Source organism: Salminus brasiliensis, chromosome 9, assembly GCF_030463535.1.
Source record: "Salminus brasiliensis chromosome 9, fSalBra1.hap2, whole genome shotgun sequence".
Lineage (NCBI taxonomy): Eukaryota > Metazoa > Chordata > Actinopteri > Characiformes > Bryconidae > Salminus > Salminus brasiliensis.
The window spans coordinates 8,275,299-8,295,047 of NC_132886.1; the positions used below are offsets into that span (position 1 = coordinate 8,275,299).

The 19,749-nt window shown below is 42.2% G+C and overlaps 1 protein-coding gene across 2 annotated transcripts in view; it reads left to right on the forward strand.

The window, feature by feature from the left end:
• cacna1eb (calcium channel, voltage-dependent, R type, alpha 1E subunit b) overlaps positions 1 to 19,749 on the forward strand; it is an 89,992-nt gene that overhangs the window by 35,847 nt on the left and 34,396 nt on the right. The window contains exons 10-22 of one of the 2 annotated variants that reach the window (XM_072687279.1): positions 279 to 353; positions 2,436 to 2,645; positions 4,935 to 5,047; positions 5,750 to 5,862; positions 6,300 to 6,431; positions 6,767 to 6,836; positions 6,949 to 7,066; positions 7,774 to 7,847; positions 7,957 to 8,021; positions 13,207 to 13,941; positions 16,509 to 16,789; positions 17,047 to 17,215; positions 17,589 to 17,718. In XM_072687279.1, coding sequence (XP_072543380.1) covers positions 279 to 353; positions 2,436 to 2,645; positions 4,935 to 5,047; positions 5,750 to 5,862; positions 6,300 to 6,431; positions 6,767 to 6,836; positions 6,949 to 7,066; positions 7,774 to 7,847; positions 7,957 to 8,021; positions 13,207 to 13,941; positions 16,509 to 16,789; positions 17,047 to 17,215; positions 17,589 to 17,718 — 2,285 coding nt within the window. The remainder of the gene's footprint in view (positions 1 to 278; positions 354 to 2,435; positions 2,646 to 4,934; positions 5,048 to 5,749; positions 5,863 to 6,299; positions 6,432 to 6,766; positions 6,837 to 6,948; positions 7,067 to 7,773; positions 7,848 to 7,956; positions 8,022 to 13,206; positions 13,942 to 16,508; positions 16,790 to 17,046; positions 17,216 to 17,588; positions 17,719 to 19,749) is intronic. The other variant, XM_072687280.1, reaches the window with a different exon arrangement.

The window sequence follows — 19,749 nt, forward strand, 5'->3', positions numbered from 1 at the left end:
TGTTACCACGGCAACATTTCTTTTCACTTATTTACATGCCGGCTGATGTGTTGGGCTTGCGCTTGACCGCTGTTTTGCTACTGTTGGCCTTTGCTACTAAATTTCCCCTTTAAAATGATGAAAAGTCATGTTTTTCCACTCATGTCCTTTCACACGAAGCATCCAAAAACAACAGGGAGTGAAACGGATGCGTTGTAAAGATGTCTTACTTGTTGTTGTGTTGCTTTTTGTTCTGAGCAATAAAATCACATCTCTCCCACATTTCTCTCAACATCTAGTGCTGAAACGAGCCACGAGCAAGAAAAATGCAAGACGTCGAGGAGAGGATAAATATTCTGAAATCTCAACAGTTGGTTAGTGACACCACTTTTCACTCTACCCATATGTTCTCGCTCTCTTTCTCACTCTCTCTCCATCCCTTTTTGGCTCTTAAGGATGTACTTATTAGTATTACTTGAGTATTACTAGAGTTTATGCTTTTTTGGTCAGTAAAAAAGGACACAATGCCTGAAGGTTTAGGCATTTTGAGGAGTATCCACTCCTCTAATGAGGCATTATGGTTTGTTTGATGGTGTTCTAAGCAGAGCAGATAGTGTTTTAAGCTATTCCAATGATTAGATGTTGTGATTATGAATTATAGAAACACATCTGTAGCATTATTAACTTGCTAACACAGGCATAGGTTAAATATACGCACTTTACAACAACCAGCCACTTCATTAACACCACCTTCTTGTTTCTACATTAGCTCTACCTCCCATATAGGAGCACTTTGTAGTTCTACAAGTCCAGACTGAATCCATCTGTTTCTCTGCATACTCTGTTAGTTAGCCTCCTTTCATTCTGTTCTTCAATGATCAAGACCCCACAGGACTGACCACCACAATGCAGGTAGTATTTGGATGGTGGGTCATTCATTCTCAGCACTGGATGTACTAGTGGATCAGACACAGCAGTGCTGCTGGAGTTCTTAAACACCTCAGCATCATTGATTGACTGAGAATAGTCCAACAACCAGAAACATCCAGCACAAACTGGGCAGCAGCAGATACAGAGCTTCGGTGTCTGACTTTACATCTACAAGGTGGACCAACTAGGTAGGACTGTGGACAGTGAGTGGAACAGATTATGAACTGGATTGAGAAATTATGAACTGTTTCTTGACTGTTATGAGCAAATATTCATGACATAGCTGTTCGTAGGCCGGTTCATCCAGCGGTGAACACAATTCTTAACAATGGAAAGTAGCCAGAGCCACTTCTCTTTTTGTGTGACGTGTTAAATTAGGACCATGTTGTTACAATGTTCCCTTGAGCGATGGAAATTTCCAAAAGACAACACACAGCAAGGATTGCCACTGTAAATAGAGGTGGCTGGGGTGGCTACCCTTACACACTGTCCCACAGCCACAAGAACTGCTGCAACATGACTGCAAACGTCCCCTAATCTGGTCACCTAGTCACAGACCTGTAAAACCAGAGGTCAGTATGAGCTGTTACTAATGGCCTCTACCCTATAGGAACAGATATTCCAACCTTTCCACTAAGAAAGTCATTGTATGTGTCCGAATTGCAGTGCGGTTTAACTGCCTCCTTAGTGTAAACACACCAAGTTTCACCAACGGCAGAGTCGCTGTTTCACTTGCCTTTCCCAGTAGCAAGTTCACAGCCGCAGTGGAGAGAACCCTAGCCTCCCGGACATTGGGACGAAAGCCAACACAGAGACTAGGGTTTGCAGAAGTAGTGTGTTGGGTGTTGCACGGCCCTCTAGTCATGTGCCTCCGCCTATCTACGGGCTGAGCTAACAGGTAGTGATGCACACCTGGGCATTTCCAATCAGAAAAAAACTTTAATTGCTCTCAAATGATCTTGTAATAATACCTAATCGTATATTTATCATTTCTGTCTGTATCATTTTAGCTCTGTGTTTGAGAGTTTGCGAAGTATGCACTTGTCGTTTTTACAGCTGGATATTTAAAAATGGCGCTACCGAAAACAGACTTGTGCAGTAAACAGCAGTAACGGGACTGTGGTATCATGGCAATAGTACACTCTAGGTCCGTGCTAGAACTTGAGATATTGGCACTGGTGTACTGACCTTCGGCACTCGGCCGAATCTCACGTTGTAGCACTCCCTCTTGTTTATTATTGCTTAATTATCTCATAATATATTGTTATTCCACCTTGGATGAGTTGGAGTGAAGAACCAGCATTAATACCTGACCTCACTAATTCTTTTGTGGCTGAATGCAGTCAAATCTTCGCAGCAATGTTTCAACATCCAGTGTAACACCTTCCAAGAAGAATAGAAGCTTTTATTTTAACCAGTTCGTTACTAAGCCAATTAGTGTGAAATGTTATGGTGTCCCACTCGAGTTATTTCACATGTTCGGGTAAGTCTGGGTCTGACTGTGCATCTTTGTGCTCTTGTCCTAGGTGGTCCCCGTCCTCCACCAAGCATCCGCAGTGCCAGACGGGGTCCGGCTGCCTACCTGCGGCGCAAAGAGCGCATGTTGCGCTTCTCCATCCGTCGCATGGTCAAGACGGACAGCTTCTACTGGATAGTGCTCAGCCTGGTGGGCCTCAACACCATCTGCGTGGCCATCGTCCACCACAACCAGCCTGAATGGCTAACCATCCTTCAGTGTAAGAGCCAGGGACAGTTTCAGGGGCTCGGTTTGCTCACACTGATGCCGTTTCCGCTTACTTTCTTATTTTTCATCCTGGAATCGTATCAGTTTCCATATCAGAAATGGAGAATTAGCTGCTGCTAACTGATGTATAAAATGAGACTCCCACTGTCATGAATCATCAAGTAATGCAAACATAAGTCCAGAATATAAATGAGGACCAGAATGTGGTTGGATAAATGCAGGACTTGAAAGGGAGTGTGATATCAAAGAGATGCTCCGTTCCTGACCTTAGCATGTCTTTGATATTCAGATATCCAGTGATTGTCATGGAAAACTGATTAGCTACTCGACTGTAACATTAGTTCTGCCAGATTTGAGGACAGTAATTTTTACAAATGCATGGTTTTCTCCACCTGTTCCCTTCTGCTTGTCAAATCTATGAGTCACCTCCCTTTTAACCCTGTCATCTATAATTCCTCACTCCACAAATCAAAGGTGGGAGGCAAACTCCAGCCCAAAATCCCTTAGAGTTCTCCCTTCTCTTTTACAGTCTTCTCCCAAATCATCAAGACGAGACACCCATATTCACTATTTGTGTTGGATACACATGGAATTTGGCCTCCGCCTTTAACCCATCCATGCAATGAACACACACACATACACACACACTCAAAAAACAAACACACAGAGAGTAACAGTGAACACACATGCCGAGAGAGCAGTGCACAGCCATCGCTGTGGTGCCTGGGGAGCAAAGGTGGCTAAGGACCTTGCTCAAGGGCCCAGCAGTGGCAGCTTGCCATGCCCGGGTACGAAACCCCCCCTGGGTATCATCATAAGCTGAAGGCAAATTATGGTCCAAATTAGCAAAACATGATTGATCAACTTCCCTAGATGCAGATGATCAGCCAGGACATGTTTGAAATCGGAAGTGTGCTTCTTTTGTTTGCTAGGCCAACATTGCTAACATGTAACACTGTACTTGGGCTGTCACCAATCTCATCCTCTGTAAATAGATGCCCAGAAACGCCTCTCAGAATACATCCAAATGTTCAATTTTCACTCCTCCGCTAAGCTGAATGGTGGGGCAGCTGTTTTAAGTAAGCAGAGCCACTTTAACAAATGGTTTATGGTTGTACTGTGTTCAAAGTGAATGCAGTCTGAAGTAGGCTACTGCTGTGGACATTGATCATGAAGAGGCTAGATGTGCTAACTCAACAACCCAACAGGGTAATTCACGTTATAAAGGGTTATTTAGAGTTATTTAGAATAGACCAATCTAGCTTTCCAACACAGCACAAAAAGGAGCTGTGGAACACCATATCCAAAGAAGAGGACCTGCATCTATGGTTAAAGGCATTCAATTGAAGACATCCACCCAAACGTCCATACATCTGCTCTCACCATTTTGTGGAATGGAATCTCTGGTAAAGCTCCAGTATAGCGGACACGTCAGGGTGTTTGTGAGGCTATCAAGTACGACATTAGCCTAACAGCTATTCTAGCTAGCTAGGAGCCTCACAAGCACCTGACGCATCCAGTTCCCCAGAGCTTCAAGACCAAGCCATTTTTCTCTGGGTAAGGATGTTCTGGTGTTGGATTCTCCTCCACAAAATGGTAGGAGCAGACGTATGGACGTTTGGGTGGATGTTTGAAATGTAGTTAAATTTAGCACCTTTAACCACAGATGCAGATCCTCTCCTTTGGAAGCCGGTGGATGTGAGTTATATGGTGCCCCAAAACATTCTCCTCTTTTCCCAATTATTGTAACTAGTTAACATAGCTTACTGATACATTTAGTGAGACCAATACATAATGATTTTAGCATGTGTTTGCTGAGATGAGATTGGTGATTGGTGGTAGTCCAGTGGACACTGACTGATGGGGTAGGCAGAGGCGCTGCCAGGGCACTGCCACTACACTGGGCCCCACAACTCTTATTATAATGCTCAATTCATACATTTTTGGGGCTCATGTCAGTCACAGGCCCTTAGAATCATCTTACCCCCCCCCCCCCCCCAATTTGATACCCATAGGGGTAGGTGATCAATCAAGTTACTTTAGGATTTCCTCCAAATATTTCTTGAAAGTACTGGATTACAGTTCTCATACCTTGGTGAACACAGATGTACCTATACAACACCCTCATTATCTGACAGATAGAAAACCCACCAGTGCCTCTCATGTACAGGAAAGATTTGCCCTAATTCTTGTGATTACTTAGCACGCTATCTCTGAGCATTGACAAAAGGTATGTTTAGCTCATAAAAGTGACGGTGAAAATGTTCTCGAACCCTGACAGACTATGCAGAGTTCGTGTTTCTGGGACTGTTTCTTGCTGAGATGTTTCTGAAGATGTACGGCCTCGGCTTCCGCCTCTACTTCCACTCCTCCTTCAACTGCTTTGACTGTGGGGTAGGTCTGACCTTTAGCACTACAGAGCGTTTTTAAAATATCTGGATCATTTTGTCCTTGAGACAAGAGTGGATTGTGAATCTCATTTAAAATGGCAACTGTTCATTGTCCAAGATGTAGCCAAAAGTAACAGGTGCTACAAGGCTCAAGGTTTTACAGCTGGTCTTATAGGCATTTTATTTCTTTATTGATGCGTACCGCTAGATTTAAAGCAGCATTATGTAGAATTTGTACCTTAATATAGCAGCTTCAAAAACATGTCGATGCTCTTCTGACCTGTAAAAAGGAGAATAGCGACGCTGTTGTTGATACTCCGGGCTTAGCATGCCAGAAACTGCACTTTATAACTTTGGTTAAGCAAGGAGAAAAATGTTTGAAAAACGAGACCTGCGAAACACAGCATGACCTGAGTCATATTAATGTAAAATCCTCAGCTTCAGTCCACATGCTTCCTTCTCTTTCAATGACGGTTCTGTATCTCTCAGCTTGTCCAGAAATGCATGTGAAAAGCATGTCCTTTAAGCATGAATTACACTTACCTACTGCACCTTTCTTCAGGCCCAGAAGCCAGATGTGCCAATTCTTGCATAACGCTGCTTTAAAGTCAGTTGTAAAGTCGGTTTAATTTCAGGCTTACCATTAAAGACATGTATGCTCCATTTCATTGATTGTTTGTTCATTCCTTTTGTGTCTTTTGCTCAGGTGATAGTTGGCAGTATTTTCGAAGTGGTTTGGGGATTCTTTAGACCTGGAATGTCGTTCGGTATCAGTGTCCTTAGAGCTCTAAGACTGTTAAGAATCTTTAAGATAACAAGGTAAGTGTGTGGCTGCTGATACCAAATCTGAATATTTGAGAATATGTGGATTTAATACAGAGAGAGAGAGAGAGAGAGAGAGAGAGATGCAACAAAGTATACTTTTAAAAATGAAGGTACTTCAAAGGGCTCTATGAGTGACTCCATAAAATAATCACTTTTGGTTAAAAAAAAAAAACATATTTACAACAGACATGTTTGAATTTAAAGAATAATTTAAGGGTCTAAAAAACTTTCACTGGATGTGAAAGTGTTACAAAGATGCTTTTTATATAGTTCTTCTATTCTTCATACTTCATCTTCAAACAACCATTAATAACACCGTTATTGTTAAGAGTTGTTGATTGTTTGTTATTGTTCATAGTGTAGTAAAAACTTTTTAATTGATCTTTTTTCTTGTGACTTTGCAATTATGCAACTATGTGACTTTTTTCCAGATACTGGGCATCTTTGAGGAACTTGGTAGTGTCTCTGATGAGCTCCATGAAGTCCATCATCAGCCTCCTCTTCCTGCTCTTCCTCTTCATTGTTGTTTTTGCCCTGCTCGGGATGCAGCTCTTCGGTGGCAGGTAAATGCACTCATTTCTTTTAATTTTTCCTCTTTTAAAGGATTTGCTTTGTTACTGTTCACTAAAATGTATTCACTTTAGATTTTTTTTATGAAACCTTGTGAAACCTTCTAAAGTGCATATTTAGGATCCAGGCAAAATACATTAAAAAAATCCAGCTTTCCAACTTTATTCTGAATTTATTCCAGTAGAAAAATGCTCCAATCCCAAGGAGTCTGAACCTTGAAACAGAATATCTCTGCTCTGAAGATCTGGCTGGGTTTGAATATTGTTATTTTGGTAGAATTTGACTTTGCTTCCGGTATGATCACATTGTTTTATTATTCATGTTTCAGGTTCATCTTTAAAGACTACACTCCTGCTAACTTTGACACATTCCCAGCTGCAATCATGACCGTCTTTCAGGTTTGAGTAAAATTAATTCAGAGTGCTGGGATGATTGTATTACTTCATACTACTTTCACTTTTTAATTTATAAACCCGTGTGTATTTGCATGTGGTTTGTGCTTAACTGCAGATTCTTACGGGGGAAGACTGGAATGAGGTGATGTATAACGGGATTCGTTCACAGGGAGGGGTCCAGTATGGCATGTGGTCCTCTATTTACTTCATTGTGCTAACGCTGTTTGGGAACTGTATCCTTCAAACAGACTTCAAACAAAATGAATCAAGTGTATTGTTATATATATATATTATTATTATATAGTTATATATTCTATGGGTGATTCAGTGTGTACTATTAATTATTCAGTATCTATTATACATTATTCAGTATCTACTATTAATTATTTAGTATCTACTATTAAATATTTAGTAACCACTACAAATTACTCTGTAACTATAAATTATTTAATAACTACTATGAATTATTCAGTAACTGCTATACGTTAATCAATAACTTCTATAAATTATTCTGTATCTGCTATAAACTGTTCAGTATCTTCTATACATTATTCAGTATCTACTATAAATTATCCAGTATCTACTATGAATTACTCAGTAGATACTATGAATTACTCAGAAGCTACTATGGAATATTTAGTGACTGTTATGATGCTAATATGTAATGTATGTAATTTGAAGGTGAGGAATTGCCATATGGACTCAAATCCAGGCCTTCAGGGTTTAAAGAGTTTAAAGAGAAATCCTGATGTACTGTAAATATAAAAAGTGAAGCTGCAAATAAATGGCTATTGCAGTTTGCTCTTATAATAATAAGAAATGATTATACACAGTCATTCGTTAGTAAAATTGTGTGATTTTTGTTATATTCTAACTCAAAATATCAGGGATGGCATTCATATTTTTTGAATAACAGAATTCTTGACAGTGGTTTGAACAGACACACTACTGAACGTCTTCTTGGCCATCGCTGTGGATAATCTTGCCAATGCACAGGAACTGACTAAGGTACAGGTAAAAAGCTGTGCATATATCTGTTCTGATATAATGCAAGTGGGTTTCTATCATTCCAAATGATCTGATGGAACAAGTAATAGTGATGTGTTTGTGTGTTTCTTGTAAGGATGAGGAGGAAGAAGAGCAGTTTTTTAATCAGCGATACAAGGGCCGTGAGTTCGGCCTTTCAGAGTAAGTGTTGCCAGTCCTGTCCGTAAGTTTATGCACACTGTTCTGCATCTATTTCAGCTGATGAGGAATCTGAGGTGCATGCAATTAAACCTGTTAGGAATTGCAAACTGATGAATATTAGGATGATGATGGTGATGAGAGGGTTCACTGTTACCAAAAGCTTCCTTGTGCTTCAGGTGTCCTCTCAATCAAAACGTTGGTGCCACCCACCGCATACAGCCTAGCGCCATTTATTAATGTACCATTTGTCTGTCATTTTTGGAGTGAGTCTTAGGTCTGCTCTTGACAAAGGTCTGCTAAGTGACAAATATAAAAGCAAGAATGTCAGTCACAGACACTAAATACAGGAAAATAACATACTTATAACCCAGAGTGGGTTTGTTCTGCATCCAGGGAGACCACTGGAGAAAAGCCAAGCCAAGCCAATTCAACTTTTTTTATACAAACAAATTTAGCTGGTCGCTGGACCCTAAAGGGTCTCTTATAATAGATTTTTTAGATGTTTTATAGCAGATATTAACAGATAAGTTGATTTCCGTACCTAGTGTCACCATGACGTTAGAATTGTGACAAGGTCCAGACCGTTTTATTGCTGTGACTTAGTGTATTAAAGAATCTCAGTCAAAAATCAATTCTGCTGAATATCAATTTTACACAAACGTACCCCAAATGTTGTGAAGACATGTTTGGTCCAAAGTGTGTCTCTACAGTTTGAACAGGAGCTATGAGGCTAAAGCTGCTAACAAACACAAGCAATCAATAGTCACCCAAACCATCTCTGTAAATACATAAGTTTCTATTAGTGGGGTAATGAATCACAAAACCCATGGATTAGACTGCATCATGGCTTTTGGGTAAAAAATCTGATAATTTTTGCAGATCAGCAAAACAGAAAACACGGAAGACAAACTTGAGAGACTTGCAGTTTGACAATATTTTGTGTTTCTGCTTTATTTGTATTAGTGACTTTTATTTTGACATAGTCTGTTTGTTTGTATGTATTGGTGACTTTTATTTTGACAAAGTCAGTTTGTTTGCTTGTATTAATAACTTTTTTTTAATAACAGTATGTTTGTTTGCTTGTATTTGTCCTTTGACCTTTATTTGACATGATCTGTTTGTTTGTTTGAAGTAGTAACTTTTATTTTGGCATGGTCTCCTTTTCACTTGTATTAGTGATTTTTACTTTAACATGGTCTATTTGTTCGCTTGTGTTTGTAACTTTTTTATGGTATGTTTGTTTGCTTGTATTTGTGACTTATTTTACATGATCTGTTGGTTTGTTTGCATTCGTAACTTTTATTCGTAAATTTTATTTATCTGCTTTTTCTCCTGTATTAGTGACTTTTAGTTTTACACATTCTATGTGTTTGCTTGTATTGGTAAATTTCATTTTGACACATTCTGTGTGTTTGCTTGTATCGGTGACTTTTATCTTGACATGGCCCGTTTGTTTGTTTGTATTTGGAACTTTTATTTTGACACAGTCTATGTGTGTGTTGTAGCGGTTGTCTCTCTCTCTCTCTCTCTCGCGCTCTGGTTTTCCTTGATTCCGTTCCCCAGTAAAAGTTAGAAGTGGAGTCGGTGGTTCTGAGGTCGACCTACTGGACATACTACCCTGTTTCCATTCAAACCGTCTCCATATGAGACTCCCACTCCTCCCACTAACAGAACTCTGCTCTCCATTCACACACCAGACTGATGGAGCTGCAGATGTGAGGCCATGCTCGGTGTATGGTTCTCATAGCTCCGTTCCTCTGACCGTCAGCTGCTCAGTCTGTGGGTTTTCACTGCATCTCTGCGTCCAGATTGAAGAAATCATTACTGTAAAAAGTCACAGCAGCAGTAAAACTGTCCTCCACACGGTTATAGCAACTTTGCCGACTAATATACGGTTCACGTGCACCCCGAACTGCTGGGGGTGATCAGAAAGGATTTGGGTGACTATTGACTTGTAGAGTCAGCTTCTAGTCAGATAAAGCACTAAACCTTTGAAATGGCAAATTTTGATCAGCAGACGTAGCTGATTAACTACATCTAAAGGTGTCTTAAAAATCTTTCCAGCTGATTAACTACATCTAAAGGTGTCTTAAAAATCTTTCCAGCTAATGTTCATGTGGGGCTCACATGGGTGGAACGTGGGCTAGGTGGGTTCCAGGTGCATGGGCTCTGCGTGGGTTTGTACACGCCCACCTTAATCTCACATGGGTCCCATCTAGGCCCGGTTTGCAGTGTACAACCCAGATGGGGCCCATGTTTAACTACTCCTGGTCCAATCACTGACCCTGGTGGACATACAAATGTGGGGCCAACATGGAACCTGATGACAACACTTTCTGGTTCCCAGTTGGGCTACCCATACAGGCCCTACATGGACATGTTATCTAGATTTTCTTTTTAATCCAAACCATTCCTTTACACTGTTAGATGAATTTAGCTGAGCTTCAGGCATTTCTTCTGGAACTGCACAGATGTGCCTTAAACAGCTTTTGAAAAATCTATTTGGGACACATTCCCACTTACCTAAAGGTAGCCCACCCCTTCTGGCCTGCCAAGCCTGATTGCCCAACCAAATCTTGCATGTCTTGTCTGCCTGCTCTCTCGCATGCCTGTTTCCTTCCTTCCCTTGAAGCTTGCTACAATCGGACAGAACAGCTATAACTCTAGCATTCCTCTACACCCTAAAACACCTTACTGCATTAATTACAGCTTAGCTTGTGTTGTAGATTAAATCAGAGCTTAGGGAGGAATCAGGAAAGCAAACAAACCTGACACTGAAGTGGTTTCATAGAAAACTAAGCAGTTCTATAGGGAAGAATCAATGTACATCTAGTCTAACGAAACCCAAAGACCGATACTGACTGATTCTCACAGTCCAAACCTGGCCTGATGTGTTTACCGAAACCTAAAGGCCTTATGGTCAGAATATGATGATGCTTTCATTGTACTGTCTTGTCGGTTTATGGTTGTGTGGTGACAAAGACCAAATCATCACTGATGCTAAACCACCAGGCTTCGCTTAAGCTTCCCTGACTGTAGGTCCACTGCCATTTCTGCTATTGTGATAGCAACCCTCATTCTAAACCCATTTGCCTGCCTTTCTGGTGTAACAGCTGACTACACAGATTACTCATTGACTACCTGCTTGTCTTATAAAAGATGTCCTGCAGTGGGGTTTGCTCAATATATTCAGCTCACAGCAGATGGCAGGAGACATTCACAAAATTTGCAGAGGCCATTGGAAGCTTTCTGCAAACAAGAACCAAAGTTCCCATAGTGGCTCCCATAGTGGCTCGCTCAGCACAGCTGATCCTGAAGGATCCTTAATCCTGAAGGATTACTTAACCCCTTAACACTCCAAGGCTTATATATTACACACTAAGGTGGATAATGCAGTTACTACAGGGACTTCTGTACAAACTGGTGGGGCTATTCTTTGGTAATAGAAGTTTGTAATAACACTCGGCCAGACGAACGTCCATAGGCTTTTTAGGGGGTTAAAGTAGAATTTCGCGAATTGTCTTTAGATTTAAATGGCTCTGAGTTATTCAGAGTGGTTTGTTGTAAAACATGTCACTTTTCAGAGATGAGCACTTGATTGAGTAACGTATCCACCCCTCGACAGATGCCACTGTAGATGAAGATCATCAGTGTTCTTCACTTCACCTGTCAGTGGTGTTAATGTCATGGCTGATCAGTGTACATGCATATCGATTCAACGTGGAGAGATACATGCATGAAGTTATAAGGCAAAATAACCCCCAAAAATATATAATATATAAAATGTACTCAGAAAGTGCACCTCAGTACTGTTTTGGGCAGTAGATAAAATGTCTGCATTGCAGTATTGCATCTCCTAGGGGCTGTATTTATCTCTACATTGAACCATTTTCCACCAATACCACCCTGAATGACTTTGTTTATATAGCATCGATTGAATCTTGAGGAAAATCTGTGGAGTTGCCTTCTAAATATATAGCTTGGGGTGTTCCTCACTCCAGAATGCCTGATTTGACTCACAAAAGGCTTTAAAATTACCTGCTACTTGAATCAGGTGGATTAGAATACTAAGTCAAATACTGACCTAAGCACTGCAGGGGTTCCACAGGGTGGAGAATGAAGGCCACTACCATAGAGAATTACTCACTGGAGTGTGGCATTTGAAAGCAATATAGAGGTCAAGGCAGTGCGCCAAAAACAGTGAGAATCTGCAGAAGAAAGTGCACGCTGTGTGAGTGAAAGTGCAGTGACATTTAGGCACCGTTTCTTCAAAAGAGATCCTATTGGATTTTGGCTTCTGGCTTGGATTACGTCCCGCAGTCTGGCTGTATCATTGGGCTTTTCAGAGATCCAAGTCCGCCCAGAAGCCAAAATCCAATAGGAAAACAGTTGGTTAAGACACACAAATGTGCGCATGGCCCGAATGAAAGCTGCACAGACAACCTGAGGTAGTACCATCTGCTGAGGAGGTACACAAACACACCTGGTTTCTTCATAGAGATGCTATGCTAATGTTACATTATTGGTGTAGAATAGCAGGCCACTGTTGCTGGTTTATTTATGACATTGGCATTGGCATTGTAATAAATGCTGTTAAATAAAAAACATGAATTGCCTTGGGATTTGAAGATGGTATGGGGGGAAAACTATAGGTCACACCTACAAATTAGGCTTTCTATCTGTTTGGCCATCTTTAGTGATGCCGTTTTGGTCTTTGTCAACTTAATTGTTTTGTCTGTCTGCTGTACAAATACACTAATGGCTTATTTCCAACCAATCATTCATTTGATCACATGGACAACAAAAGAATTCGTATAAATGTGAGTAACGCCGTCTCTCTCTATACCCCTTTTTACCTGTTCCACCTTCATCACTCACCTTCATCTTTTGTCTCATTTACTTCGCTATTCAACACACATGTAACCCGTTTTCTGCTTTTCTATTTTCATTTACTTCGAGATTTCTTTCTAGGGTCTTTTTTAATTTAACCCCCTTTTTCCCGTCCTTGAATGCTCTTTTTTCTGCTCTTGTGAATTTCTCAACCTTAAACCAATAACCATTATTTGAAACCCCTAATTTCTCAGATTTGATCAAAACACACCCCTTCGTGAATGCTACTGTAGATGTGAGGACCTGGTGTTTGTTGCTGTTGTTTTTTGTGACGGGTTCTGTTTTGCGTGAGCAGAAGGAGGCGCAGGCCGTACTTGTACAGGAAGAGGGCCATCCACAGGGGCCGCCCGACACCTGCCGAGGCAGAGGAGGAAGCACCTGGGAAAGTGGCCTGTGAGGAACAACCGGTCAATGCTTTCGCCAATCGACGCGAGAGACGCAACAAGATGAAGATGTCTGTGTGGGAGCAACGGGCCAACCAGCTGCGCAAGCGCCGCCAGATGGCCAGTCGCGAGGTTCTGTTTGGCAGCCCGACCGAAGACCCTCTGGACACCCCAGTCAGCGGCCACCATCAGCCACACGCGATAACCTCCATGTCTCCCGAGACCAGCCCGGCACACCTGCCTGAATCGCCCATGTCAGTGGTCATGCCCTTGCCGGAACCACCCTTGGCAATCTCGATCCCCCTCCCAGAACCCCCGGAGTCTGAGCCGCTGCCCCTCATGGGTTCTGGGATGGAGGAAAGGCCTGCACCTCACCGTGCCAACACAGAGAGAAGGCACCGGGTGGCCCGAAAGTTTCGGGCGGCTGCGGCTGTAGGGGTCGTTCAAGGAGGGAGGCATCGGAGGCACAGGCACAGGGAGTCCAGAACAGACTCCAGAAACACAGACAACTCTCAGCCCTGCGGAAGTGGAGAGGAACAGTTCACAGAAGGAGGTGATGACGCGGAGGCCTCGCAGTCCAGGAAAAGCATGATCATGGATGAGAGTGAGACCAACCAGCAAACAGAGCTTGATGAGGAACAGCAAAGGTAATCTTGTCTAGTAAACAATGCTGAGCAGGCTGGTCTTAGTGCTTCTTAAGTCAACTAGACCACAGGTTCCCAGTCCTAGTCTTTGGGTTCCTGCTGCCCTGTACATTCTAATCTTTCCTGCTATAACACAGCCACTTTAACTCAAGAAAGGCCTGTTTATCACCTGATCAGGTGAATCAGGTTTGTTGGAAGCAGGGAACACTCTAAAATGTGCAGGGAAAGTAATCACCTGCTTCAGGCCTGGAAACTGACCTACTATTCTGACAAGTTTCTGTTATTAACTCCCCCGAAAGCGGCAATGTGTTTTGCCATGTTGGGGCAAGACATACTTACTTGAAACTATCCTAGTCTGGAGCAGTGGTTCCTAGTCCAGGCATCAAGGACAGTCCAGATGGCCCATATTTATGAATGTGTGCATTTACATATGTGTTCCTTTCTGTAATTGCCAGAAAATAACAAATCTCCTGTGGGCTTGGAGGGATTCCCACTGCTATGTACAGTCATTGGAAAAAATAGGACACCCCATAAAAACCCTCATCTTTTTTGACATTTTTAAACATCTGGACATTTGAGCTTCACTTGGACAATACTGAGAGTTGGTGATAATATAACTAAGCACATACAATTGGAGAAATGTGGTCTTTCTTCAGTTTGGTCTTTCTCTAGGGGTAATTAGTTTGTCAAATTTCTACTACCAAGTAACCTACCCTTTCATAGCTTCCCCTAGCACTAGCAGTGCTCCCAACACTAGGAGGGTAAGAATTTAACGCATTACAATACATGTGAAGCCAGCCATCACCTCTTTTTGAACTGCTGTCATTGCGGTATCCCCAGACAACCCACATGCTCAGAGGGAAGCACCAGATCTCCAGCTCCACTGCATCAGCTAACAGACGCCTGTCCCAGCTAACCCCCCTTTAGAGCGATGAAGGAGAGAGCACAGCCAATTGTGTCATCTCAGACTCCGGCTGCAGATGGCAAAGCGGCATGGCTCAGGAGTCAAACTTGTGACCCCAGGCCATAGTGGAAACAGATTAGACCACTAAGCCACTCTAAGCCTGTACTTTGCAGTACCATCTTTCTGATGGTAGATAAATGTACTTTAACATTGATTGTGGCAAAAGCTAAATGTTTCATCTTAATTATACTCAAATAAAGCTCAAATATCCATATACCCTGCTCTATCACTTTTACTACTGGCCAGTTTCTGACCACAGGGTCTCATAATGGAGTTATGTAATAAATTAAAGTTTGGGAGAAGGACCGCTCCCCACATTCTCCTCTTCATTACTATGCACTATATAGCTGCTCCTCTCCCCTCTCCTCCCCATGATGAAAATTCGCACCCCTCCTCTGCCCCTGCTCCTCCCAATGGTCTAATTTTATCTATGCTCTGCCTAGCAAGGGGGGTCTGGCTTCGGGTCCCATCAGCTCAAAGCCCCCCAGAACTCCAACCCAAATTTCTAGAGTTCTCCTCCTTGCCTCAGTCAGTTCTGAGGGAGTTTTTCTTTGCCACTGTCGCCTTTGGCTTGCTCACTGGTGGTTTAGGTTTTTATGTTCTTACTGATTACTGATTCCTGTAAAGCTGCTTTGTGATAACACCATCTGTAAAAAAGCTGAAGCCTTGGTGTAGTCATGGATGATCAGTTATCGTTCTAAAGCCAGGTTGCAAACGTAACTCTGTCATGCAGATTTCTTCTGTACAACATCTGGTGAATTCGACCCTTCCTCTCTAGAGAGGCCACCCAGGTGCTTGTTCAGTCTCTCGTCACTTCCAGACTTGACTACTGCAACTCTCTTCTGGCTGGTCTCCCTCTGCGCACCATCAGACCTTTGCAACTCATCCAGAATGCAGCGGCACGGGTCGTCTTCAGTGTCCCTAAATTCAGCCATGTCACTCCACTGCTGCATTCGTCCAGGCTTATTTCTGTCCTGCACCGAAGGGGTGAAACAAACTTTCTCTGGGTGTCCGAATGGCCGAGTCACTCGCTGTCTTCAAACCCAGACTGAAGACCCTCCTCTTCCGAGAGTACTTTGGCGAATAGCAGAGTGGTCCCCTTACTGACTTGTGTTTAGTAGTGTCTAAACTTAGAGGATCTTTGAATTTCTAGCCTAATCAAAGTAGCTGAGGTTTTTCTTGGGTAAATAGCAAAGCACTTTTGTAAGTTGCTCTGGATAAGTGCGTCTGCTAAATGCCTTAAATGTAAATGTAAATATGAAAAACCTACATTTGATCTGTGGTCAGAAACTGAACAAAGGGCCAGGGTCGGATGGTTGTTGCAAATTGTCCAGCAAACTCGCAGCTTTGCATTTCCCACACACAGAGACTTAGCTGCCTCATGCTGAATTGCATTGGGAGCTCAGTGTATTGCATTGGGAGCTCAGTGTAAGCATATTTGCATGTGCATTGTTTGAGATTATTTATAGAAAGCCCCCTGTATGTGTGCAGACATAATTTGAGGCCTGTTGTAACAGGTAACCCACCAGCGCAGCAGGTCATGCCTTTTGCTTTTATCCACTCTGTCTCACAGCGACGTTTTCACACCCACGCTGCTTTGTTTCAGGGGCGGTACCTGCGATGTTGCGGCAGTCCTGCAGCCTCCTGACCCAGCAGAGCGAGAGTCTGGCCTGCCTTGTACTTGCACTGGGCTGGGTGATGAGGGAGAACCCCTGTCCTGCCCACAGCACCGAGCAGACAATACAGCGGAGCTGAATTACCTCTCAGGGGAAGCCATTGACAATGAGAACAATGCCAGCTATTTAAACCAGGGGGAATCACTGACAGAAACTAGCATTATCCGAGAGATGTCGGCACAGCCTCTGTTGGAGTTGACACCAATGACTGGTAATTTGAAAGGCAGCGAAGGTGCCAGTCTAGGCCTTTTGCATTTAACTGCCACTACCATTGCCACTCCTGTGATAATCTTCATTATCCAGTGTTCATCTTGTTTCCTAATGATATCTGCATCATATGAGTGAGATGCACACATAAATAAGTATTGCTTATTGTCTTTATGGCCACTAATAAATCCTGGATATTTACAGTATAGTTTACAGTATTGTCTAATTGTTTTTTTGTGGCTTAACCCTGTCATACCGTAGTCAGTTTCAAGGACGTGGAAGCAGGTCAATTAGACAAGATGGAGAGACGTGATGACGATGATGATGATGATGATGATGATGATGAGGATGATGAGGATGACGATGAGCCAACAAAAACTGTGCCAACTGTTCCACCAGACAGCATGTTCATTTTCAAAAGCAAAAACCCGTAAGTTTGCATGGTTTTGATTAACCTGATTCCAACTTTTAAAGAATTTGTTCATTAGTTCATAGAAGAACCACTTTTGGTTCCCCAAAGAACCATGTGTAAATAATTGATTTGTGAGTGTGGAGATTCTGGTAGAACATGTAGAGTAATGGTTTTATTCTACTTTATGGGTTCTTCCTAACGCCTCTGCATCATGTGGTGGTTTTACAGTCTTTGAATTTACAAATATGGATCTTTATTAAACCGTCAGGTTTTTGAGGGTACCAAACAGAAGTGGTTCTTAAAAAGAGTGGACTTAAAACAAGAAAGATCTGGTGAGTGTAGAGGTCTCAGATTTCACTGCATGATTTCCATGTGTGTCTTCAAACTGTAGGATCAGAAGAATATGCCACTACGTAGTGACCCTGAGGTATTTTGAGATGACCATCCTTCTCGTGATTGTGGCTAGCAGCATCGCACTGGCCGCTGAGGACCCTGTGTGCACCAACTCTGAGCGCAATCGGGTAAGAAGAATGTTTAACCTTATAATGCCTTCCATCTGTGGAGGTACATGAGATGTTTATTTTACATTTTCATCAGTCCGGTATGATCTACTAGTCTGGATATCAAACATCTTGAGATCTGCTCCCATCACATCCAAAACTGTGCTGCATATTGTCTACTGCATATGCCCTACAGTATATACCAGTTCACAAGATTCAATCTTTAGGTAAGCAGTGTTTACAACTTTAGAGACGTTGTACGGTGCAGTGCAGAAGTCAGCAATAGGTGAACGTTGGCCTGTAAAACTCTCTGACAGAGTTTTTGAGACGTTGGTTAGAAAAATACAGTTTTGTTAACTGTGATGATTTTCTCTGTGAACTCCAGACACTGTATGGATTTGTTCAGTTCCAGCACCCAGCAGCTCACGTGATTCACTTTAATGAAGGACTGATTAGATAAATTAGATGTTGGGTGAGAACTGGGAATACTGGCCTTTCTCAATGAGAGCTTTAGGCAGTTTATTTGTATATTGTCTTTTATACACAGTGGTAATTCAAAGAGCTTTACAGAAAACACAGAAAAATACATAAAGTATAATAATTTAGATGTACCCAAGTCATTTACAGCACCCTAATGGAGGATGAGCAACTGAGTTGAGGAGGATGTAAGTGCTGGGTAATGATTTTTAGAAATACTAAACTGACTGGAGACCAACCATGAAGGCAGTGAGAAACACAAAAGACATGCACTCACAAACACAAGAACCAACAAGAACCAAGTACAACTGCAGCTACATATACACTGAGACAAACGAGGAACACCTGAGAAGAGTTAACAAAGGAGCAGGGCTGCAATGGAGAACACCTGGGAGACAAATGACAAGGTGGGGATAAAGGCGGAGACTAGGGAGGAGGCAAGGACAGACAAACAGACAATACAAACAGAGCCATGTGCTAATGTGCACATGGCAAGGCAGAACTGAGACACAGGGACCAGAAAGGGAAAACACATGGGCAAGACAAAGCTACCTGTTACAGTTACCCCTTTCACCTGTTGGAAAGCATCCATAACTGACCAAAATGTACAGATTTAACATCAAAAGGTACTTTACCTTTACTGCCTAAAAGCTTACTTTGAGGTTATGCCAACCTCAGAGATATTGGTGCTAGCAAACGCTTTAGCAATGTTTAATGTTAAGGCTTGTACACAGTACTGTCCGTCTCAACTAAAGCTAATGGTGCTCATAACAGGGGCTTGTTTACTACTGCTTTACTAGTTCACTAGGTTTCTACAATGTCAATTTTATGTCTATTTTAAATAGAATCGGGAAGCATTAGCAAATGGTTAAAGTCCAATAAAAATTAAGATGCTACCAAGGGTTCTTTGAGCGATTCCTTAGAGGAACCATTTGTCTTCACACTCACATCTTTTACAAAAGAGGTTCTTCTATGGCATTGTTCGAAGAACCCTCTGCTGAATGCTCAGGCCGCAAGGTGCTCATCTGTCGTAAGTCGTTACTTTTGACTGGATTATTTGAGTATTGGCTATAAATCTAAACTTTGACCCAGGTGAGAGAATGAGAGAGACTCATAAAAAGACTGTAGGTTGATCTGAAAGGGACTGACAAGAACAGGCTCATGTTCTAATGTAAGGACACTTCTCTTTCAGCAGCAGCTTCCAGCTTCCCATTTCATCTCAGTTGTTGCCATGGCTTTCATCATTTGTGTTTAGTCTGGATAAAGCTGACTCAGAACAATGGGATCGTTGCTGCTTTTCCTTTTGTATCAGGCCTCCTGAAAACTGACTGCTGTGCTGCTCACAGAGATTTTACATCTTCTACTTTTTCGTAACTCCTCAATTCTGTTTTCCATTCCATTTGTCCCACCCAATATATTCTGTCCTGTTGTGAGCAGACATTTATCAAAGCATTTTACTGCTAGTTGAACTGTGTATGTGGCAAAAAAAAAAAGCTTTGAGCTTTGAACTAGCTGTGTAGGTCTCTTGCAGTTGCACAGTGTTACCAGTGCTGGGAGGATGAAGACTTGCATGTT